Below are 26,115 nucleotides of genomic sequence, written 5' to 3' on the forward strand. Positions count from 1 at the left end.
GTCCTTAGGAATAGGCAAATGAGCAATAAAAAATAAGCAAAACAAATGATACCGGATGCCAATTACTGGACTTACACCAATCTCACAAACAAAGGTGGATACCGGATACCACTCAATGGATTTACACCAGTCTCCTAAAACAAATAGGGATGTCAGATGCCAATAAATGGACTTATTCCAACCTCCTAAAGCAAAACAAAACAAAAGGGTGGATACCGGATGCCAATATATGGGCTTACTCCAATCTCCAAAGAAACAAACAGACAAGGATACCAGATGCCAATATATGGGCTTACTCCAATCTCCCAAACAAAACAAAACATGGGTGTCATATGCCAATCTGTCTGGGCTTACTCTAATCTCCAACAGATGATCATAGGAATACAAATGCCAACAACATGGTCTTACAATTGAATCCTCACATACAACAAACAAACAGAAGCACTAAGCCAAGAGGACATAAGTGGCCAATGAAATGGTCTTACACTCAATCCCTTCCAAATCATAGGAACAATGGCCAATGAATGGACTTACTGTTGATTCCTCAATGGGCAATCAAAGATATGTCACAAAGATATGAAATGATGATCATGCAATAATGATGATAAATGCACAAAGGCAAACAAGCAAACATGTACAGATGAACCAATAAGCAAACAATGATTCAGTTAGCACACACTATATACAAGCAATTAGGCTCAAACAAGGGTTAGACTTTACAGTCAACTGGAATGGGGTAAGTGGTGCTCTTAACCTTAACATTGAGAGTTAAGGTGAAGCAGATGAAAGGATATGAGGGGTGTGCCTCATTGCTCTTATCCCTGGTCAGGGAGAGCATTGAATATCAGAAGGTGTGGGAGTTCAGAAAGTGGGAACTCTCTCCACAAGTTAATGACTCTATAGATCTTGGGTTAAGATCCACAATGCTACCACATGTAATGTGAGCAAAGGGATGACACACAAAATAGTAGGAGATGGATTACACATCTCTTCTATCTACCAATTGCCTCATATGAGGGTTTTTCCTGCTTGGGGACAAAGATAAATAATCACAAGCATTGCCTCTTAAGGAGGACTTCAGACAGTTGCTTGGCCAAGTAACAGGCCAGGTCTTCCAGACTACATGAAGAAGAAATGTTATACCTCAATGCTCAAGCTATCAAGCAAAGCAAAAGCAAGTTCACAATGAACTATAGCAACTAAGGTACCTGAAAACAATCCAACACAATAAGTATACAACTCAAAAAAGAAAGTCAACAGACAACAGACAGTCAACTGTACACAAGCAATGCATCAAGCAAAGCACAAGCTCAACTCAAAGGAGCTAAGGGCATCCTACAAAACAAACCATGGTTAGTTAATATCAATCAAATAAACCAACTCAAGCAATGTGAATTAATCTCCTTAAGCCATATACTTCTTAACCTGAAAACAAGCTCAAACAATGAGAAGCACACCCTTAGGCCAAAGCCTAGGGTTAAAGAAGGAGAAAAAATCCAAAACAGAATGTGAAAATTGACAAGAATCAAGATTAATCAATCAAGAACAATATCCAAGTGGTCTCATGTCAAAAGCATCAACCAATTTCTTTTCATAAACAAATCATGTCAATGTATGCAAGTTGGAAGCTCAATGATGCAAACAGAATGATCACAAGCATATTAATTCCAAAATGGCTCAATAAATTCCAAGAAAAATCATGGCTAAACAGCACACATCCAAGGATAAGCATGTCAAAGAAATTCACTAAGTCAAGGTAAGCATTAACAAGCTCAAAGGAAGCACAAATTGATGCATCAACTTAAGGCAATCCTAAAACAGAGATGACAAGTGATAAATGACTCAAACCAAAGCCAAGACAAACTTCAATGTGTCAACAATCAATGTACAAAATTTCAAGCTCATATGATAAAGCATTAGAATTTCTCAAATCATGAAAGTTCATCACTCTTCAAAAGTCCAAACATGGTCAACCAGAAAAGAAAATATCAAACAAATCAGAAATAGATCCAAAAATTCCACAAGAATTCATGATCAATCCTAACATCCAGAAGTAGCAACATGCAAAAATTCACATCATTTGGCATTTAATTGTCATGGTAAACAAAATCAGCAAATTGGACAAGAAATGGTGTGACACACATTGTTGCACCTACATTGATCACATCATATCTCAACAACCAAGCATGTTAAAAATACAAACTCAAAGCCAAAAGATCAATCAAAGTGTCTAGATTAAGCATGTAAATTTTCAGAAGCATTGGTTTAACCATCATCATTTCACAAAGGAAAAGGCAAGCAAGGTGCAAGGTATGACATGCAAACATAAACCCTAGGCCAAAAACATTTTCAACCGTGCACAAATTCTGTAAAAATATCTAGAAAATAGAAGACATCATGAGGAACAATGTGAAAAAAATCTCATGTGATTTGGATCATTATTTTTGGAGTTATGAATTTTTGAATGAAAAGGAAAATTAAAAAATGCATGATGAAGTAATACATGAACATATGAGGTAAATGGAAATAAAATGAAATGGCAATTATTGGAAATGTCACGGAGCAGGATCAAACCGTGTGCACATTTGAATGTGGCGCCAGGCTTAAACGCCGCATTTCATTTAATTGAAACGTTGGCCAATCAGCAGCCAACACCTGGACCAATACATGGCGAAAAACACCAAAACACATGCACACAGCACTTATGAAGATTAAACAAGCATCTGGCAAAAGAAACCCTAAGACATTCATCGAGTTCATCGTGTTCATCATCATCAAGAACAAACCAGCACAGAAATTCGCCAAACGCATACCATTGGATTCGTATCACATTATACATCATAGATCAAGGATTATTTCAACCTAATTCTACACATGTTCAAAGAATCGAGCAAAAACAAGTTTCACATATCAAACTTGTAATCATCATAACTAACTCAATACTTAATGAAATCAAGAGATCCAAAGCTCAGCATAACCTATGTTCAACGATCTACAAGATGCATCCAACAATTTCAAGAATCATGAGCCTCAAAAACTGACCTCAATGATGCAACAGAAGTAGAATCGTGCTTCTCAGGTCCTGGCAAGTTGAAACAGGTACTCTACAATGTTTGGATAGGTGAATGGATGATGAACAACAGCTCAATCGTGCTGGATCTTGATGGAATCTTCAAATGCCATGGTTATGCACAAGCTCCAACAGTCCACGATTCTTCAAGAATTCCACAAGATCTTGCTTCAATCTTCTTCTATTATGCCTATAGATGATGAACAGATCGAAAGCAAAGCAAAAGATATGAAGAAAATTGATGAAAAAAGTTGAGAGAATTTGAGATGAAAATTTTTAGATCTGAAATTGTGAAGTTGTGGTTTTGATTTCTGTTAGGATTAGCTTTATATACCCTTTGTTAATCAAGCTCACTAATCACAATTAAGCAATGGCATTAGATTAAGTGAAATGGAAGTGTTTATGCAAATGGCCAAAACACCCTCACATGTGCATGGCAATGGAACAGTGACCGAGTTTCACTTGAAGCAAGTTTCAAATCCTGTTTGGAGGCAATGGCAATTGGTTGGAATTGAAAATAATGCATATTTTTCAAATTGCTACTTTCCCTCCAAAATTCAAATAAAGTTCAAGTGAAAAGTTCAAAAATTTTGCAATGAGAATTAATAATATGTGATGCATGATTATAATAGAGCATATCAAGATGGAAATGTCACAAAAAGAACCATTGCAATTGGCCTTTTGGTTCAAAAGTTATGCTAGCTTGAAGTTCAAAATTCCTTGGTAATGATTTGATCATAATTTCTTAACCACAAATGAGAAAAGGATGTTCTTGGACTTTTTGGAAAGGTGAGCGCAAGATCTTCAACTTTTATGTTGGACAAAATTTAATTTGAAGCTTGCTTGATGATGTAAATTTGAGTAGAAGACCTTTCCATTTTTGGCAATTTGAAATTACTGGTCACTTACTATTTTTGGAAACTTTTCATCTGACCTCAAATTCTTCCATGTTGATGTTTGATATGTTAAATGAGACTTGTATGGACATGAATGAGGTCTCTCTAACCATCTCCCACCTTCAAATCCATGATTGAATGCACAGTTGACTTGTATTGACTTTTCTAGGGTTTCAGTTGACCTAGCTATGCTCAGATGAAATTCAGGCCTCTACCACTTGAGATCTTAATTCAAAATGGTGTCATAGCTCATATGAACTCTTGATTAATGATCATGGTGCCCAAATTATTCAGAATGGCCACCATCTATAGCTCAATGCTTGCCTGTGACTGGCTTGACCTATGATTGCTTCATCTGCAAGTGACAAGGTTAGATGACATATTTTTGTACTTTTGGTTAGTAAACAAATGAAAAGCAATGATATACATATGCAAGACATGCTTCATGATCAAGAACCACTCTCAAAAGATAGCCCACCCACAGGAAAGCAGGCAAAGATGCACCATGATCCTTGAGGCAATGGTATGATATGATATGATGCCATGAGGGATCTTAGGGACAAAATTGGGGTCTTACAATAGGGCCCTTAGATATGTCTTGGTGGATGATGAACTATTCAAAAAGACAGTTGAAGGAGTGTTACTAAAATGCCTGGGAGAAAGCGAGGCATATGTGGTTGTCTCTAGCATACATAGTGGAGCGTGTGGGGCACATCAGGCAGGGGTGAATATGAAATGGCTTTTGATGCGCTCAGGGGTTTATTGGCCTTCAATGTTGAAGGATTGCATTGAATTTGCTCAAAGCTGTCAAGAATGCCAATTGCGTGGGGGCATACAGCATGTGCCTGCAAGCGAGTTGCATACAATTGTGAAGCCCTGGCCTTTTCGAGGGTGGGAACTTGATGTTATAGGAGAAATAAAACCATCCTCGTCGAAACAACAAAGGTATGTTTTGGTTGGTATCGACTATTTCATAAAATGGGTCGAAACCGTGGCATTAACAAATGTAGACCAAGAGGTTGTGATAGAGTTTGTCCAAAGTTATATCATCTGCAAATTTGGCATCCCAGAAACAATCACAACCGATCAAGGGTCAGTTTTCACTGGTCGAAAAGTGCAAGATTTTGCAAAAGAAATGGGAATCAAATTACTAACTTCTATTCCTTATTACGCACAAGCGAATGGCCAAGTCGAAGCTGCTAATAAGATGATCATCAACCTAATAAAGAAACATATAGGCAAGAAGCCAAGAAATTGGCATAAGACGTTAGACCAAGCTTTGTGGGCATGTCGAACGTCACCAAAAGAAGCAACTGGAACGACCCCATTTCGACTGGTATATGGACATGACGCAGTGCTGCCAGTAGAGATTCAGGTCCAGGAGGTCAGAACCCAAAGGCAATATGAAATACATTCTGAAGATTACTGGAGTATGATGATAGACGAACTGGTCGACGTAGATGAAGAGAGAATGTTAGCCTTGGATTCCCTACAAAGGCAGAAAGAATAAGTCGCCAGAGCCTACAATAAAAAGGTGAAAGGTAAAATGTTTGCTGTCGAGGATCTAGTTTGGAGAGTGGTCTTGCCTATGGACAGAAATGATAGAATTCTGGGTAAATGGTCCCCTAATTGGGAAGGACCGTTTAAGGTTTTGCATGCCTTTTCTAATAACGCCTTCGAGGTCGAGGAGTTGGCACCAGATAGGCGAATCCTAAGAGTGAATGGAAAGTACTTGAAAAAATATAGGCCTCTCCTTCAAGAGGTCAAGATTTTGACAAGCTAAATGACTGTCGAAAGAACTATGTTGGAGAAAACTATGTTGGAAACCAACTACAAAAGGCACAGAAAACAAATACACAGTGCTAAAAGTAAGAAGGATAACATTAAATTGGCAAGAAGCCATTGTTTAAATATTACACAAAATTTATACGAACAATAGAAACGGTCAAAATTGGCCGAACTAGGATTGGAAATATTTAAGTTCAAAATTATAATGTAAAGACGTAGGCTCCAAGGTGTCGGCGTGGGCTTTGAGCTGCTCAAGCTTCCCCTCAACAGCCAAAAGCTCTTCACCGACCGCTAGGGCATTACCGGTGGTTTGCTCAACAGTGGCCTGGGAATGTTTTAGAACCTCGTCGATAAAGCACGACTCCTCCTTAGTGATTGATTCCAACTCACTGTCCAGAGTGGTAATTTGATGTCGAAGGGCATCAATTTGTTGGCATATCTCAGTGGCCCTTGTTTGTTTGGAGATCAACTCTTTCTTCTTCTCCTCCATAGCCCCCAACATTTTGGTGACCTCCGTGTCGGCGTGCATCACCAACTCCCAATCAGGCGTTCAGTTTCCGTGACGTTGTCAAGATGGTGCATCATGAGAACCAGAAGTTGTTCTAAAGTGACCATTGCGCGCTTGGCATTATCTAAGAGTTGAAGATCTTTATGTTGGGCAAGCACGCACAAGATATCTGGACCGACAGCGGGTTCATGCATGAGCACAAAAGGGAGGTCAGGATTCAAGGCATGAAGGCGGACTTTATCCATCAAAGCCTTGGTTTTCGTCGCCTAATAGCCCATTTTGCCAGAGTGAAGCTGCTCAGAGTCGGAAGAGGCATCACGCGATTTCACCAGATTGCGGAGCCTGGCAATTGCTTCTAAAGCAGAAGGCTTTATCGCCAGCCCCGGGAAAGACAAAGGAGAAGCAACCGACAAAGGGGTAGTCTGAGAAGAAGGAGAAGCAGTTGACGGAGGAGTAGTCTGAGAGGGTTGTGTCTTATTGGTGTCGACATCTGCTGGTCCCCTTGGCTCCTGCAAAGGCAAGGAAGCTGAATAAAGACTAGAGTCAGAACTAGTCGAACTGGAGTCCGAATACGTTGCATGACTAGTGACTGAGTCAGAGTCACTATCACTAATCTGGATAGGGAGGTCGATGAACTCACAAGCGGTGTCGATAGATTGTAGTGGGTGAGTTAGAGAAGAAACCGGCGACGAAGGAGTGTAGTCGGCAATGGGTTGAGTCGGCTCAGCAGAAGTATCAACTTGTTGTAAGGAAAGAATGTGTGTAAGAGAAGTGCAATAATCCAAGGGAGTGGACATGAAAATAATTAATTACCTGTGTCGACGCAGGGGAGATGGCATCCTGATTTTCTTTCCCCAAGGCAGCAGCAGGGGAGGGGTCAGTCGACTGTGAAGCCCCCATAACTGGATCAGGGACTTTGTCGAGAATGGAAGTGTTGACCATAATGGTGTCGACATCTACAGCAGGGGCCTCTTTATGGTGCTTCTTTCTCTTGCCTTCGCCACTACTAGAGGGAGAGTCATGCTTCTTCCTTTTGTGGCCATGGTGGCTCTTTGATTTGTGCAGAGAAGATGGCTGGGAAGTTGGCTGAAGATACGAAGAAAGGTTATAAGCAAATATTCTAGCCAAAAGGTCAGACAAGCCGACAGGGAATACCTCAGAGCCTGTGCCGGTAGAGCGTTTGTGTTTTTTGGATTTTTTGGAATGAGAGGACAAAGTGGGGTCTGTCGAATGTTGTTGACCCTACACATAAATGAGAAATTAGAGACCACGTAGTGTTTCCCTTAAAAAATCACAAGGGGAAATGAGGTTGTTTCTTATAGGTGCATACCGAAGAACTTGGTTTTTTCAAGACTTGAGCAATAGGGCCCTCATAATTGTCAGAGGATTTCTCAGGAGCAGCCTGCAAAAGGGAGATGACGGCTAAGAATAAACAACAAAAAGCTAAATGAAACGACAACCCATCCAGAGTCGTACCTGAGCCTCTTGTGTCAAAGGAGTAGGTTCTCTGGCAGGAGTAGGACCCATAGGGTCTAAAGGGATTGCTGCAAAGAAATAGAAGAAACACAAGTGAGTGACGAAATCCGACTAAGAGGAAGTTTAACTTTCCAGAAAAGGGTTACTAAGTTGTGTGGATTCGAACACGCTAACATATTGAGGATCAATATGAAGTGGCCATGAGTAATCAGGCAGATAATGCTTCGTCAGGACCACTCTGTCGGCCTTCTTCTTATAGGCGTTTTGTTCGTGCAAAATAGGATAATAAAACCACTCCGGGACCAAATGGCAAGATGGCAAAGGAGGGAACTTGAGGTTTCCAAAATGAAGGGCATAAAGATACTTGTCTTTCGTGTAACCTGGGACTTTATGTTTTGGGGGCCTGTCGGTTACTTTCTCCTTTAGTTCGACCGTGACCTCCTAGATGGTCCGACGAAGATTGTCTTGTCGATAAACAACTTGGAAATATTTCTGGAAAGTGCGAATTTGTTTGATATGAAGAGCCTTACACTTGGTCGACTTCGCCTGCAAGTAAACAAAAGCTTGAGTTAACTCAGATAGTTTGGCCTCAGGAGCGCCAACATAAATAGCAAAATACGACTGCCATCAATCATGGAATTCTTTTGTACAAAAGTAGGTTGGTCGAAAAGGAGTAGAGGGGAGTCGTGGTCGGTTTTTCCAAATGGTGTCAAGTTCCTCTTGGATCTCACTCCAAGGTTGACCACAGAGGATGTTGGTGAGTAATTCTTGAGAGGAGAACAAGGACTTGGGAATGAATTGGCAAAGGCCAAATTGCCTGGCCACCAAGTTAGGCTGATAAGCCACTAAGTCAGAATTGCTGCTAGAGGTTTCAACCGACAGGAATCGAGGGACCAGAAGACGCCTCCTAATGAGGAAGGTTTCATCTCTATGTTCCTCTTCAGTCGGAGGAAAAGGCATGGTAAGCCATGCAGGACCCTCAGTTCGACGGCTGAAAGGGGCCATAGAAGGTAGAAAATCGACACAGGTCAGCATGATATTGAACAAAAGTCGAAACACTTGGAGGTCGGGGAATTTTTTGTCGATGGGCGTCAGAGGTATCAACCGTTTCCAAATAAGGTGTCGTTCCTCTGGGGGACACGCAACCCTCCTCATCCTGTAGGGGGATATATCCTTAGAGAAAGTGGCATTGAGCCACAGTTGCAAGAACCAAAAAGGGCCATGGACCAACACATTTTTCTTTCTAGAGTTCTCAGGGTCAAAAAGTCTAATTTGGCAGACAACCTCAGACAGTGACTCATAGAGGGAAGCTAAAATCAGTTGGCCTAGGGCGATGTCACGCTCTTGGTGCAGTTGAGTGGCCAGAAGAGTAAAGTGCTTGGCTACCTGCATGGATCTAGAGCAGAAAACAAAGCGAGATAGCCAGAGGGTTAGGAAAGCAACATGTTCCACGTCGGTCATAGGGCCTGCAGAGGTGGCATGATGATCAATGAAATTGTTATACGTTGGCTTGTGAGAGTCACCAACATCGAACCGCAGGGAGATTGGCGCTACAACTTCATAGTCGAAGACTTCGCCAGTCGGTTATAAGCAAGTGATGGCAGCAATGTCAAGGAGCGTCGGCATGATCATGCCACACTTGGTATGGAAAGAGTTGGTCGAACTCTCCCAAAATTGAAGGGCAGCTAATAACATGTCACAAGACTGGGGAGGGCCACAACGGGCAATATGTAGAAGGGTGTAGATGTTTGTCCTTTTCCAATGGTCGATTTTATCTGATTCTAACCGATCCATCCAGGCACAAAACTTAGGACAGTTTTTGGGAGGAGCAGTCCTGAAGTTCCTATCGATGTAGCGACGGGAAAAGGGTTTTTGAGCAGAAACCACGGGTTCATAGATATGACTGGAGGGGAAAAGGGAAGAGTCTGTTTTGGTGATCTCTGGGTGTCGGTTTTCTAGAAGAGGACCTAAGAACGCTAAGGGTTCATCAGCCAAAGAAAGAGGAATCAGTACCTGAGAACGCTAGATTTTTGCCTTCTCTTCTGCAAACGGAGGCTCAGGAACATATTCTCTACCATCACTGGTGATAGGATGTCTGAATTTAGCAGCGGAGGGTTTCTTGGAGGTTGCCATGGAGAAAATGGAAGATTTTTGTCTGGAGAAGAAGAGTTTTCACAGAGCACGTGAGATGAGTGTATGCTGAAGCAAAAGGGAGAAAAAAAGGAAGAAGTAGAAAAATGAGGGTTTTATAGGGGTTAAACCCTAAGCAGAGAAGAGTGAGCGTTTGGTCTTCCACCTTCGACACATATGCCCACGTTCCCACATTTGAAGACACGTGGAGGAGAGAAGGCAGGCGTGATAGCAAACACATTTCAGTCATACAGACGTGAAATGATGGGGACGTGATTTTGTGCATCTCGAGGAAAAAGGAAACGTTCGTCATGATTATGTGACGTCATCAGCGTGGGGCAAACAGAGGTCCCACTAAGTAGAAGTGGAAGCAGTAAGGGATAAGTCGACATCTCAAAGATGCCATCATCTCACCAACTTCGACAGTCAAAAATGGCATCTCTAGGGGGCATTTTGTTAACACGAAAAATCTCTAAGGCATGCTGAAAGCCTAGTTATTGATAGAGTCCTGTGAGTTTGGGGGTCATACCCCATCAAAGGATGAAGAGGTGTTTGAGGCAAGCAAGAGTGGAAAAAACACAAGTCAAGGGATGAAGCCGACAGGAGAAGCTTGCTTGGTCGACAGGCCATTCCGTTGGCTAAAGTGAAGTTTGGGACTTAAAGAATTTTCTTTCATGCCAAATGCGAAAAAGACAGTGTCGCCCTAAATGTCTGGGCGGGAGAAATTTGAAATTTGAAAATGACCAGCGGTTACAAGAAGAAGCACCGCGCCAGAATCTGGAGCAGCTTGCAAGACGTGGGTATGACTTTTTGCAGATCGTGTGACATGACATGTGCTAGTTTTAAGGAGTTTTAGCTTATGAGCAGTTCCTTTAGTTTAGTATAAATAGAATAAACCCACGAGGGGCTAAGAGGTGTTCACCTTGTACTAACAAACCACTTGTAAGAAACTTCTCATTCCTAGCGCGAGGAAGCAAGAGTTTTTGAGAGTGTTATGTACGTGAATCACCACATTTATTTCAATGCAACTTCCTTACTTTTCAATTGTTCCCGTTGAACATTTTATCTTAGTTTCATTTTACGTTTGAGTTATCATTTTACGTTGTCGTTTACGCTGTCGACACTGATTCTATTACGATAATAGAGTTTACCAAAAGAGTCTTCGTTGTGTACATCTTTTGAAGGCTGTAGCGTTATCAGTCATGAGTCACCTATAGGCTATAGCATCGTTTAAACCGTTTGTGTGGAAAAATTTGCGCTTGTTCAATACGTTGTTAGGAGCCGTTCCTCACAAAGTTATCCCGTTGAATTGGACAACCCTCACTTGCACTAGCACATGTCCTAGGATCAACTTGTCGATCCTGCAAGTAACCGTTAGTCTTAAGGCCTAGGGAGGACCAGCAGTTGTTTACCAATTTCCACAGTAAACACTTAGGGAAACATATATCACCAAATAGAAGGAGATAACAAACAAAGATATATGGCAAAGAATGCAACATGAATATCTGAATGTTATAATTATTCATGTATATGCGTGGTTTATGTATGATTAATGCTGACAAACAGGCATATCTAACACAAACAGGTCCAAGAATCAATGGACAGACATTCGGTACAACATCTCAAAAGAGAAAGCCAGGCCCACAGGAGAAATCCAATCTGGTGGGGGGCAACAAATACCAGGAAACCAATCACTGCTAAGGATCAAGCGAAGTCGCTGTCAAGAACAAAGACCACTGCTAGGGGAACAAGCATGATTGTCGGGGGTCAGAGACCGCTGTTGGGAATGAGCAAAGGATCACAACCACCAAAGTTGGGGATCTTCCAACAGTATGCAGAAACAAGGATAAGATCAGTCAGAGAAGAAATCTACTTGGGATCTTATCAGGGGGTGATGTGGAGTTCTGTGGGGGAACAACCACTAAACAGAAGCACATCAAACAAGTATTCTCTTCTAAACACGGAAGGAATATCTCTGTTGCGGAGACATCACCAAACACTCCGCTGGGGAAGAAGATAACACGTCCTTCTTAGAGTTCCAAAGCCAAACTAGGGTTAGGTAGAGCCTTAGCTGGGGGAACCAAACACGGGTATGATCCACCGTAGAAGTAACTCTACTGGGGAAAAACCAAGGAAAGATAAAAAACTCTGCGGGGAAAAACCACCAAACAAAATTTCTAATAACCATCACAATTCCTCATACTACTGGAGAAACAATCTCTGCCGAGGAGAAGAGAAACACCGCTCCATTAGGGATAGAAAATAAACATTTTCATCACCCGCTCTGCTAGGAGGAGACTATCCGAGAAGGAGGAAGTAACAACAATCAGGCTCCGATCAGGTAAATCCATTAGGGAAACAACTGCTGATGACTGAACCGGGAATAACCTGTAGGCGATTAGCTGGAGATAACCTGCTAGTGACCAAACTGGGTAAGTCTAATGTGAGAAACCCTGCTGAGGATGAACGGGAGGCACACCTGCTGGAGATTAATGTATACGAATTCGTTAGGGATAAGCTACAAACCAACTTGTTGAAATATTCCACTCATTCTGGGTTTTCCTGCTCACTCTGCGGGAGATTTGCAATTTGAATGAGGGAAGACCAACTTCCTCGAAAAAGGTAGCATGTCAATTTATCAATCTATAAGGGATTTTAGGTCAATCCCCACAAGGGATGACAACCATATAATTGATAAAACACAGATGCTAGATCTAGACTCATTGGGGAGCTAGAAGACTGAGACCAAACTCTAGACTCTTCGGGGATTTTGGTGGTGTATTACCTTTATGTGCTTACTAAGGAGACAACCTGAAAGATGATGAAGAGGACATAAGTATGCTAGAAATATGAAGAAATGCCTTACCCTTTTGGAAATCATATTATCCTTGGGAGAGCATTGAAGACATTCCATTTATCCTTTCAGCCACTATGAATGCTCACTTTGTTTAAAAACAGTTTATAAAACTTTATTATTTTAAAACAATGACATTTATCAATTAAAACATGCAAATATTTGTTGAACAGAAACAAATAAGAGTGCAAAGAATTGGATAAAGGCTCAAATTTATTTGAAGGAATGGTAGTCTGCAAATGGCAAGACTCCATGGATCTTTACAAATTTGAAATTGGTGATATATATTGGAAAAGGGCTACATTGAACATAATGACCATTTCTCCACCAACTCTGAATCCAATGTATTTCAAGCTTCGGTTGACGATGACTGAGCGAGAATCTTTGACAGATGACGGCTCAAAAACAAAGTCTTGTCAGGATGCAGTTACTTGTCAGATCCCTAATTTTTGCCTAGATTTCCCCAAGGTGAGGTACTCAATATAGCGGGATACATATTCATTTTTCATTTTATGTCTCTAACTTTTACCTGGATCGCCCTTTCGGGTTTTCAATCCACCGAGACACTCATTTTTGCCTAAGCCGCCATTTCGGGTTTTCAACTTAGCGAGCTATTCTGTTTTTAATTTAGGCGAAGTATTTCTTGACTGCATCTGAATTCACAGGACGAGTGAAATCCTCCCCATCCATAGTTGTAAGCAACAAAGCACCGCCTGAAAAGGCTCTCTTAACAACATATGGACCTTCATAGTTTGGAGTCCACTTGCCCCTGGAATCGGGCGCGAAAGACAAAACTTTCTTGAGCACAAGGTCACCTCTTCGGAACACACGAGGCTTGACCTTCTTATCAAAGGCTTTATTCATCCTTTGCTGATATAACTGACCATGGCACATGGCAGTTAATCTCTTCTCTTCAATTAAGTTCAACTGGTCATAACGACTCTGAACCCATTCAACCTCAGTCAACTTGGCTTCCACCAAGACTCTCATTGATGGGATCTCAACCTCCACGAGGAGCACATCCTCCATGAAATATACAAGGGAGAAAGGGTTTGCCCCTGTTGAAGTGCGGACAGATGTACGATAGCCATGCAGAGCAAATGGCAGTATCTCATGCCAATCTTTGTATGTAACAACCATCTTTTGGATAATCTTCTTGATGTTCTTGTTAGCAGCTTCAACAGCCCCATTCATCTCGGGTCTAATATGAGAAGAATTATGATGTGCAATCTTGAACTCGCTACACAGCTCTGTCATCATCTTGTTGTTCAAGTTAGATCCATTATCAGTAATGATCTTATCTGGCACACCATAACGACATATGAGTTGATTCTTGATAAAACCTCACAACGACCTGCCTCGTTACATTTGCATACGATGCCGCTTCAACCCACTTGGTGAAGTAATCAATTGCTACGAGAATAAACGTGTGACCGTTGGACGCTTTTGGCTCTATCATGCTAATCATGTCAATTCCCCACATAGAGAAAGGCCATGGGAAGGAAATAACATTCAGAAGTGTCGGGGGAATATGAATCTTATCCGCATAAATCTGACACTTATGGCATTTCTTCACATATTTGCTGCAGTCAGACTCCATTGTCAGCCAATAGTAGCCTGCTCTTAACATCTTCTTTGCCATGGCATGTCCATTGGAATGAGTACCAAATGAACCCTCATGGACTTCAGTCATTAATAGGTCTGCTTCGTATCTATCCATGCATCTGAGCAGAACCATGTCAAAGTTCCTCTTATAAAGCACATCACCATTGAGGTAGAAACTGCAAGATAATCTCCTCAAAGTCTTCTTGTCCTGAAAAGATGTCCCAGGCGGGTAAATCTGACTCTGAAGAAAACATATGATATCATAATACCATGGATGATCATCTTTCACTTCTTCAACTGCAAATACATGAGTTGGTCTATCCAAGTGCATCATAGTGATATTGGGGACTTCATTCCAGAATTTCACCATAATCATCGAAGCAAGCGTAGCAAGAGCATCTGCCATCCGATTCTCATCTCGATGAATATGATTGAAATCAATCTCAGTAAAGAAAGTTGAAATCCTCCTTGCATAATCTCTATATGGGATGAGGCCAGGCTGATTCGTCTCCCATTCACCCTTTATCTGATTAACAACAAGGGCCGAATCACCATAAACATCAAGATGCTTGATCCTAAGATCAATACACTCCTCCAAACCCCATAATACAGGCCTCATACTTCGCCATATTATTCGTGCATTTGAAAGTTAGCCTTGCTGTAAAAGGAAAATGTGTGCCTTGAGGAGTAATAATCATTGCCCCAATACCATTTCCATACTGATTTACAGCACCATCAAACACCATACTCCATCGGGAACCAGGCTCTGGCCCTTCATCGAGCGTAGGCTCATCGCAATTTTTCATTTTCAAATACAGAATCTCCTCATCAGGGAATTCGTACTGAATAGACTGATAATCCTCAATTGGTTGATGTGCTAATTGGTCAGCCAAAAAACTACCTTTAATAGCCTTCTGAGCTCGATACTCAATATCATACTCAGACAACAACATCTGCCAACGGGAAATCCTCCCAGTTAAAGCAGGCTTCTCAAAGATGTACTTGATTAGATCCATTTTGGATATCAACCAAGTCGTATGATTCAACATATACTGGCGTAAGCGATTAGCAGCCCAAGCTAAAGCACAACATGTTTTCTCATGCATTGAGTATCGAGACTCACAATCAGTGAACTTCTTACTCAGATAGTAGATTGCATACTCTTTCTTCCCTGATTCATCTTGCTGACCCAATACATGAAATTCTAGTTAACAGACTTTCGATGTCACATGGGATGTTATGACATCCAATTCTGCGCCGACAAGAATTATGCAGAACTTAAAAAGTAAGTGCAGTAAATAACACAAGGAATTGTTTACCCAGTTCGGTGTCACAAACACCTACGTCTGGGGGCTACCAAGTCAGGGAGGAAATCCACTATTAGTAGTATTAATTCAGACCTTAAACCAACTATTTAATCCTATCACTTAATACCTACCCAATGCAATTTCAATCTTACACTAAGATCAGAGTTCCTACTCACTCCCCCTCAATCACCTTAGGGATTATAACCTTTAATTAGATTAAAGTTAATGGTGAAGTCACACTTCAAACAACTCTTGATTGTGCTTCACAACTTTAGTCAAGATACACAGCACTCACGCTTAAAAGCTTAGAGTGACACAACACTTACAACTCAATGAACACGCTAGTCCAATGCAATCATCTAGGTGATAATTGCTTGGCTCACAAGATACACCTATTACAAGACACACACAAAAATACAGCAGTGAAGTATGATGGACCATTAAAATCTTCACGCCTAAAACCCACGAGTTCTGAAAGAAGGATTGCCATCCTTTTATATTGCAGCACTTGGGCCTTGCACTTGTATTTCCTAAAATTAAGGTTAAGCAAGTTAACCTAATTTCCACATATTAGGGTACTAACAAATAGGCTATTTGTTAGGTTCATTAATTGTAGCTCAGTTGTTAGTTTCCTGGATTTTAGCTCAGTTGTTGGATTCCTGAAAAATAGCCTGAGAAAAATACTGAAACAGAAAAACTAACCATCCTACACTTTAGCATATGCTGTCAGGAATGAATGTCACAACATTCAGTTTGACGTCCAGAACATATACCATATGCTAAGTCTGTTATTTTCCTGAAAACAGACTGTGCTAAATGTTGTACTGTAAAAGACCAACCAGTCTATACTTCAGTATCAACTTACAGTAATAAATGTCAAAACATCCAGTTTGACATTTTGACAATGAGCCTTATGCCATGTCTTTTATCCCCTTGATAAACAGACCGAGATACATACTGAACTAAAGCAGAAAAAAACCAACCTGCCTATTATTCAGTATATGCTGTCACTGATGAATGTCATAACATCCAAATTGAAATTCAGACAGTAGGCCTTATGCCAGGTCTGTTATTCTCCTGAATAAACAGACTGAGATATATACTGAGTTATAACAGACAACCAACTATTCTAAACCTCAGTATCTGCTGTTAGGGATGAATGTCATAACATCTAGTTTGACATTCAGGTAAATCCTGTATTAGCTAAACCTGCAACATACTACTCAAGTATGTCATGACATCGGTCAAGACATCAGAGTACAATTAGATGTTCTAACACAAAATGCAGCCAATCAAACATCTCCAAAGCATGTCATGACATCAGTCAAGACATTATTGTCCAGTTAGTGTTTTACCACAAAATGCAGCCAATCAAACATCTACAATACACAACCCATAGATTCCTCAAGAACTGTTAAGTACATAATCAAGGGTCTCCCTTCCACAAGCGGAGATAGAATCGGAGGCTCAGACAAATACTCTTTAATACCGTCAAAGGCCTTCTGGAAATCCTCGGTCCAATCATGACGCTGATCTTTCCGGAGGAGCTTGAATATAGGGGCACATGTGGCAGTCATGTGGGATATAAATCTGGAGATATAATTCAAGGGCCAAGAAAACCTCGAACTTGCTTCTCAGTTTTGGGCACAAGCATCTCTTGTATTGCTTTGACCTTGGAAGAATCAACTTCAATACCCCTTTCATTGACAATAAAGCCCAATAACTTGCTGGAACGTACTCCAAATGTACACTTGTTAGTCTGAGAGGGTTGTGTTTTATTGGTGTCGACATTCGCTGGTCCCCTTGGCTTCTGCAAAGGCAAGGAAGTTGAAGAAAGACTAGAGTCAGAACTAGTCGAACTGGAGTCCGTACACGTTGCAGGACTAGTGACTGAGTCAGAGTCATTATCACTAATCTGGATAGGGAAGTCGATGAACTCAACAGCGGTGTCGACAGACTGTAGTGGGTGAGTTAGAGAAGAAACCGGCGACGAAGGAGTGTAGTAGGCAACGGGTTGAGTCGGCTCAGCAGAAGCATCAGCCAGTTGTAAGGAAATAATGTGTGTAAGAGAAGTGCAATAATCCAAGGGAGTGGACTGGAAAACAAGTAATTACCTGTGTCGACGCAGGGGAGATGACATCCTGATTTTCTTTCCCCAAGGCAGCAGCAGGGGAGGGGCCAGTCGATTGTGAACCCCACAACTGGATCAGGGACTTTGTCGAGAATGGAAGTGTCGACCATAATGGTGTCGACATCTACAGCAGGGGCCTCTTTATGGTGCTTCTTTCTCTTGCCTTCGCCACTCCTAGAGGCAGAGTCATGCTTCTTCCCTTTGTGGCCATGGTGGCTCTTTGATTTGTGCAGAGAAGATGGCTGGGAAGTTGGATGTAGATACGAAGAAAGGTTATAAGCAAATATTCTAGCCAGAAGGTCAGACAAGCCGACAGGGAATACCTCAGAGCCTGTGCCGGTAGAGCGGTTGTGTTTTTTGGATTTGTTGGAATGAGAGGAGACAGTGGGGTCTGTCGAACGTTGTTGAGCCTACACCTAAATGAGAAATTAGAGGCCACGTAGTGTTTCCCTTAAAAAATCACAAGGGGAAATGAGGCTGTTTCATATAGGTGCATACCGAAGAACTGGGTTTTTTCAAGACTTGAGCAATAGGGCGCTCATCATCGTCAGAGGATTTCTCAAGAGCAACCTGCAAAAGGGAGATGACGGCTAAGAATAAACAACAAAAAGCTAAAATAAATGGCAACCCATCCAGAGTTGTACCTGACCCTCTTGTGTCGAAGGAGTAGGTTCTCTGGCAGGAGTAGGACCAACAGGGTCTAAAGGGATCGCTGCAAAGAAATAAAAGAAACACAAGTGAGTGACGAAATCCGACTAATAGGAAGTTTAACATTCCAGAAAAGGGTTACCAAGTTCTGTGGATTCGAACACGCTAACATATTGAGGATCAGTATGATCCACTTTGTCGGCCTTCTTCTTATAGGCGTTTTGTACGTGCGAAATAGGAAAATAAAACCACTCCAGGACGAAATGGCTAAAGGCCAGAGCCAAGGGGTTAGATGGAAAAGGAGGGAACTTGAGGTTTACAAAATGAAGGGCGTAAAGATACTTGTCTTTCGCGTAACCTGGGACTTTAAGTTTTGGGAGCCTGTCGGTTACTTTCTCCTTTAGTTCGACCGTGGCCTCCTAGATGGTCCGACGAAGATTATTTGGTCGATACACAACTTGGAAATAATTCTGGAAAGCGTGAATTTGTTTGACATGAAGAGCCTTACACTTGGTCGACTTCGCCTGCAAGTAAACAAAAGCTTGAGTTAACTCAAATAGTTTGGCCTCAGGAGCGCCAACATAAATAGCAAAATACGACTGCCACCAATCATGGAATTCTTTTGTACAAAAGTAGGCTGGTCGAAAAGGAATAGAGGGGAGCCGTGGTAGGTTTTTCCAAATGGTGTCAAGTTCCTCTTGGATTTCACTCCAAGGTTGACCACAGAGGATGTTGGTGAGTAGTTCTTGAGAGGAGAACAGGGACTTGGGAATGAATTGGCAAAGGCCAAATTTCCTGGCCACCAAGTTAGGCTGATAAGCCATTAAGCTATGATTGCTGCTAGAGGTTTCAGCCGACAGGAATCGAGGGACCAGAAGACACCTTCAAATGAGGAAGGTTTCATCTCTATGTTCCTCTTCAGTCGGAGGAAAAGGCATGGTGAGCCATGCAGGACCCTCAGTTCGACGGCTGAAAGGGGCCATAGAAGGTAGAAAATCGACACGGATCCGCATGATGTTGAACAAAAGTCAAAACACTTGGAGGTTGGGGAAGTTTTTGTCGATGGGCGTCAGAGAGATCAACCGTTTCCAAATAAGGTGTCATTCCTCTAGGGGACACGCAACCCTGCTCATCCCGTAGGGGGATATATCCTTAGAGAAAGTGGCATTGAGCAACAGTTGCAAGAACCAGAAAGGGCCATGGACCAACACATTTTTCTTTCTGGAGTTCTCAGGGTCAAAAAGTCTAATTTGGCAGACAACCTCAGACAGAGACTCATAGGGGGAAGATAAAATCAGTTGGCCTAGCGCGATTTCATGCTCTTGGTGCAGTTGAGTGGCCAGAAGAGCAAAGTGCTTGGCTACCTGCATGGATCTGGAGCATAAAATAAAGCGAGATAGCTAGAGGGTTAGGAAAGCTACATATTCCTCGTCGGTCACAGGGCCTGAAGAGGTGGCATGATGATCAATGAAATCGTTATACATTGGCTTGCGAGAGTCACCAACATCAAACCGCTGGGAGATTTGCGCTACAACTTCACAGTCGAAGACTTCGCCAGTCGGTTTTAAGCCAGTGATGGCAGCAATGTCCAGGAGCGTCGGCATGATCATGCCACACTTGGTATGAAAAGAGTTGGTCGAACTTTCCCAAAATTGAAGGGCAGCTAATAACATGTCACAAGACGGTGGAGGGCCACAACGGGCAATCTGTAGAAGGGTGTAGATTCCTGTCCTTTTCCAATGGTCGACTTTATCTGATTCTAACCGATCCATCCAGGCACAAAACTTAGGAAAGTTTTTGGGAGGAGCAGTCCTGAAGTTCCTGTCGATGTAGCGAAGGGAAAAGGGTTTTTGAGCAGAAACCACGGGTTCAGAGATATGATTGGAGGGGAAAAGGGAAGATTCTGTTTTGGTGATCTCTGGGTGTCGGTTTTATGGAAGAGGACCTAAGAACGCTAAGGGTTCATCAGCCAAAGAAAGAGGAATCAATACCTGAGAACGCCAAGTTTTTGCCTTCTCTTCTGCAACCGGAGGCTCATGAACATATTCTCTACCATCAATGGTGATAGGTTGTGTGAGTTTAGCAGCGGAGGGTTTGTTGGAGCTTGCCATGGAGAAAATGGAAGATTTTTGTGTGGAGAAAAAGAGTTTTCATAGAGCATAGGAGATAAGTGTATGCTGAAGCAAAAGGGCGAAAAAAGGGAAGAAGAAGAAAAATGAGGGTTTTATAGGGGTTAAACCCTAAGCAGAGAAGAGTGAGCGTTTGGTCTTCCACCTTCGACACATATGCCCACGTTCCCACGTTTGCAGACACGTGGAGGAGAGAAGGAAGGCGTGATAGAAAACACGTTTCAGTCATAAAGACGTGAAATGATGGGGACGTGATTTTGTGCATCTCGAGGAAAAAGGAAACGTTCGTCATGATTATGTGAAGTCATCAGCGTGGGGCAAACAGAGGTCCCACTAAGTAGAAGTAGAAGCAGTAAGGGATATGTCGACATCTAAAAGATGCCATGATCTCACCAACTTTGACAGTCGAAAATGGCATCTCTGGGGGAATTTTGTTAACACGAAAAATCTCTAAGGTATGCTGAAAGCGTAGTTAGTGACAGAATCTTGTGAATTTAGGGGTCATACCCCATCAAAGGATGAAGAGGTGTTTGAGGCAAGCAAGAGTGGAAAAAACACAAGTCAAGGGATGAAGCCGACAGGAGAAGCCTGCTTGGTCGACAGGCCATTCCGTCGGCTAAAGTGAAGTTTGGGACTTAAAGATATTTCTTTCATGCCAAATGCGTAAAAGACAGTGTCGCCCTAAACGTCTGGGCGGAAGAAATTTGAAATTTGAAAATGACCAGCGGTTACAAGAAGAAGCAACGCGCCAGAATCTAGAGCAATTTGCAAGACGTGGGTATGACGGTTTGCAGATCGTGTGACATGACATCTGCTAGTTTTTAGGAGTTTTAGCTTATGAGCAGTTCCTTTAGTTTAGTATAAATAGAATAATCCCACGAGAGGCTAAGAGGTGTTCACCTTGTACTAACAAACCACTTGTAAGAAACTTCTCATTCCCAGCGCGAGGAAGCAAGAGTTTTTTAGAGTGCTATGTACGTGAATCACCACATTTATTTCAATGCAACTTCCTTACTTTTCAATTGTTCCCGTTGAACATTTTATCTTAATTTCATTTACGTTTGAGTTATCATTTTACGTTGTCGTTTATGCTGTCGACATTGATTATATTACGACAATAGAGTTTACCAAAAGCGTCTTCGTCGTGTACATCTTTTGAAGGTTGTAGTGCTGTTAGTCACGAGTCACCTATAGGCTATAGCATTGTTTAAACCGTTCGTGTGGAAAAACCTACGCTTGTTCAATACTTTGTTAGGATTCGTTCCTCACAAAGTTATCCCGTCGAATTGGACAACCCTCACTTGCACTAGCACATGTCCTAGGATCAACTAGTTGATCCTGCAAGTAACCCTTAGTCTTAAGGCCTAGGGAGGACCCGCGGTTCTTTACCAATTTCCACAGTAAACACTTGGGGAAACATGTATCACCAAATAGCAGGAGATAATAAACAAAGATATATGGCAAAGAATGCAACATGAATATCTGAATGTTATAATTATGCATGTATATGCGTGGTTTATGTATGATTAATGCTGACAAACAGACATATCTAACACAAACAGGTCCAAGAATCAATGGACAGACATTCGGTACCACATCTCAAAATAGAAAGCCAGGCCCACAGGACAAATCCAATCTAGTGGGGGGCAACAAATACCAGGAAACCAATCACTACTAAGGATCAAGCAAAGTCGTTGTCAGAGACAAAGACCACTGCTAGGGGAACAAGCAGGATTGTCGGGGGTCAGAGACCGCTGTTGGGAATAAGCAAAGGATCACAACCACCAAAGCTGGGGATCTTCCAACAGTACGCAAAAACAAGGATAAGATCAGTCAGAGAAGAAATCTACTAGATCCCTCATGGCATCATAATTTTGACCCTAAGATCCCTAATTTTGACCCTAAACAAAAGCACATCTGTAAGACCCTAATTTTGACCCTAAGATCCCTCATGGCATCATAACATTGCATTTACATTGCCTCAAGGATCATAAGCATCTTGGCTCCTTACCTTTGGGTGGGACCCCTTGTGAGTTGGTTTGAGATCACCATGCATGCTTGAATTGTATATTATTGCTTTTCTCATTCTATTTACTAACCAAAATCACAAAAAATATGTCACTAACATCTTTTGTTTGTAGCTTGAGTAGTCACAAGGTCTAAAAGCTTCTAAGAGGTCCTATGTGCATTGATATGGCCAAGAGGAGATGAAAACAAGCATGGAAATGGTTCCCCAAAGCTCTCATCCATCAAATATGCCTCCCAAGTATCTCAATTCATCATTTTGATCAAAGAAAATCAAAGGAGCTTGAGGCTTGTTTCCCAAGGAAACCCTAATTCATTTGTTCATTAACTGTGCCTTGCTCATGAAGCAGCCTCAACCCATGGTCAAATACAATCAAGGGAAGTTCTTTAATTCATCATTTCATGCATATTTGAACTTATTTGAGTGTCCTAAATTATCAATTCATCAATATATGAGTCTTGGACTTGAGAAGTTGATCAGTCAATTCATCTGATTATTTTGAAATACCCTGAGACCTAACTTCTCATGTGTTGGTCAAATGGATATGACCCCAAGAGAAACAATGTTCTTAAGGACCATACGAACAACTTTCATATTCATAAAAAATTGATTTGAAGCTTGTAAGGTCATCATCCATTCCAAGACATTATAGGTCATTTTGACTGAAACCCTAATTTTGGGTCAACTTCCCAAGGACATAACTCCTTCATTTTTCATGATTTTGAGGTGGGATCAAATGAATTGGAAATATTAAGATGTCTACTTCAAATGTTATGTTGAGAAAAATTGCAAAATCTCAAAGGAAATAGATGTGATAATGCAAAACATTATAGGTCACTTTGGACCAAATGCATTGAAATGTGAAAAAGTCCAACTTTAAGTGCCCATAACCTCTTCATCAAAAATCTAAATGATGCAAAATTTAAGTCCAAATTGATTTCCTTGAAAATATCTACAACTTTTATGTTAAAGAGTTTGCCATTTGGAGCTTGTATCATTGAGGCAGAAGGGCTTGAACATTGGCCAATTTTGAAAATTTCACATATGCATGTTTTGCACCCTACACTTCAAGTTCAATTTTCATTAATTTCCAAGGCCCAAATGGAGTTTTTATCAACATGACATTTGTTCCTTATGCAATAAGCTTTCTAACCATTACCCATAAGGCTATCTTTTATGTTTGGAAGTATCACTTTCAATGAGGGGAAAGATTAGGTGCATTTTTGGAAACCAATTGAAAACACATTGCATGAGCTGATTATATCCATTTTGCACGACCATTTCATCTAATTGTGATCTCAGCTTGCCAAACCAAGTGAAATTGGGCCCTCCATGCGCCTGTACAGGCCCATGCATGGAGGCCCTTTCCATCCATGCAATGCTTTGTTCATGCTTCTACCTTGCCAATTGCTATAAATAGGAGTGCTTGGCCTCTCATTTCTTCAACCTGAAGGCGCTTGTTATGCTGCAAAGATCCTTCCATAGCCATACTTAAAGGAATTTCCACTTTCTTCTCAAAAATTCAGATCTGAATTTCAACTACATTGGTTGATTTTCAGACCTATAATTCCTTGACCTTGCTTCATCTTCATCACTAGATCCTACTTCAAGCATTAGTTAAGGAGAATTGTGCTCTCAAGATCCACATTTCAAAGGTGGATATCAGAACTTATTTTCTTCTAAACTCTTTATTCATAGCTTGTTTCTTGTGTTTATTGGGTTGGCTGAAGTCCTCTCATCAGAGGCCACTTAATTGTACTTTGAATTTTACAAATCCACCAAGTTTCAGTTGAACACCACATTTTTCAACCTCTGATTTCTCTTACCATGGAGATCTAGAGTGAAAATAGATGGTACAGGGGTGATGTACATCACCCCAGCTTTCCATTGTTGTATAGATCGCCTCATTTGGTGAAGGTTTATTTCCTGCAACTCTCGCCGGAATCTCTGGTCTCGTTGGAGAAGACGGTGGTGTACACCACCGTCCGTTTTCCAGTTTCAATCCAGGCCTTTGATGATGATTCCCATATTGAATCAGGGCTCTTGGATCTTATGACTTTTTTTAAATGTTTATGTTGCCTAGTTGACTTAGGTCCATGATACGCGCGCATGCCATAGCCGTTTGATCTGCCAGATCATTTAATGAGTTGGATCTAACGCGTGTGGATTTTCCTGATTTTTTATTTCTGATTTTAATTTCCATTTTATTTCTTTTATTACATTTCATTTCAAAAAATCATATCTCTCTCATTATTGGTCCAAAAAATGGGAGACCAATTGCATTATTTCTCTTTTAATTTCTAGTTTCTAAAAATGATTTTTAATATTTTTTATTTTATCATTTGATATTTTTTAGTAATTTTCTCTTTTCTGGTTATTTTTAATTCATTTTAAATAGTTTTGGATATTCAAAAAATACAAAAATATTTTTCCAACCTCTTTGAATGATGATAGATCTATGAAAAAAATATTCTCATCAATTTATTAATTGGTTTGAGATTTTAGTTCAATTAGGTTATTTTTATGCATTTTTAATTGATTTAAAATAGTTTCTGACTTTTAAAAATGCTGAAATTTTTTGTCAAACTTTGTTTGACCTTGTTGAACTTGGGATAATTCACTTGGACTTTTCAAAGTTGATTTGAAGTGAATTTGAAGTTTGACCTTTCTTTATTATTTTAATTCAAGTTTTATTTTAAATATTAAAAATGCCAAAAATATGTTATTTGTTTCTTGACTTCTAATCTTCATTTTTGCTTCTGTTTTTTATTGTTTGACCTTGATCTTCCCTATCTTTGGTCATGGCTTGATGATTATCTCATTCCATCTCATTTAATGCACTTTAATTCTTCATCTATCTTTGGTCATGGTTTGACCTTGAGTTAAAGATTGGTGGTTAACATTGATTAGGGAGGTTTAATCTTCCTTGATTCAAATCTAATTCATCTTGATCATGGATCAAGTGATTGACTTTGCATTAAGGATAGATTGCTTCCTAAATCATGCAAAGAACCTAAATCAATACAAGATCATTTTTCATCTTCTTTTTGGCATGACAAGTTGTTGGAGTTTGATTCACTAATCAAGACCTCTAACTTGTGTTGTTGCCTACATTATTATTGGCCGACCTCAGATAGTTGTGACTTCTACATAAGTCCAATTACGATTTCTTAACATAGCGCTGAATTTGCTTTATGGCACACTAACTACTAACATTAACTATTAACTATTAACATTTAATTCTTGCACTTTACATTTATGCAATTTACTATTCTTGTACATATTATTCATTTTCTTTTCCCCCTTTGCTCATTTGAGCACATGTTTATGCTAATGCAATTTGCCTTTTGCTCATTTGAGCATATATTTGTGTATATATTATTGTGCTTGTGTTTTGTTTTGATTGTTGTGGACCAAATGCAAAATGGACAAATGGACTTAGTTTCTAGGACATTCCCTATGCAAATTTGGAGTAAAAAGGACCTTAATATTGAAGATGGATTAGAAGGACCAAACTTCTAAACTCATTCTTGTCCATTCTTGATTT

At 40.8% G+C, this 26,115-nt stretch overlaps 1 protein-coding gene across 1 annotated transcript; it reads right to left on the reverse strand.

The window, feature by feature from the left end:
- Positions 1-6,528: 6,528 nt before the first annotated feature.
- On the reverse strand, positions 6,529-20,524 carry LOC127122751 (uncharacterized). The gene is made up of 9 exons (XM_051053041.1): positions 20,405-20,524; positions 18,922-19,012; positions 18,410-18,477; positions 18,264-18,335; positions 17,749-18,175; positions 7,739-7,806; positions 7,593-7,664; positions 7,076-7,504; positions 6,529-6,771 (listed from the first exon to the last, which is right to left on the reverse strand). Exons 1-9 carry the CDS (start codon positions 20,522-20,524, stop codon positions 6,529-6,531), a joined length of 1,590 nt encoding a protein of 529 aa, XP_050908998.1.
- Between the last annotated feature and the right edge of the window lie 5,591 nt (positions 20,525-26,115).

The sequence above is a fragment of the Lathyrus oleraceus genome, chromosome 2 (assembly GCF_024323335.1).
Source record: "Lathyrus oleraceus cultivar Zhongwan6 chromosome 2, CAAS_Psat_ZW6_1.0, whole genome shotgun sequence".
Taxonomy (NCBI): domain Eukaryota; kingdom Viridiplantae; phylum Streptophyta; class Magnoliopsida; order Fabales; family Fabaceae; genus Lathyrus; species Lathyrus oleraceus.

Coding starts and splice junctions, on each gene's coding strand:
- LOC127122751 (XM_051053041.1), bottom strand. CDS start 20,524: ATGGCAAGCTCCAACAAACCCTCCGCTGCTAAACTCACACAACCTATC. Junction 7,807..17,748: donor TCTCCCCTGCGTCGACACAG/GTAATTACTTGT, acceptor ATTTCTTTGCAG/CAATCCCTTTAGACCCTATG. Junction 7,665..7,738: donor CTTTGACACAAGAGGCTCAG/GTACGACTCTGG, acceptor TCCCTTTTGCAG/GCTGCTCCTGAGAAATCCTC.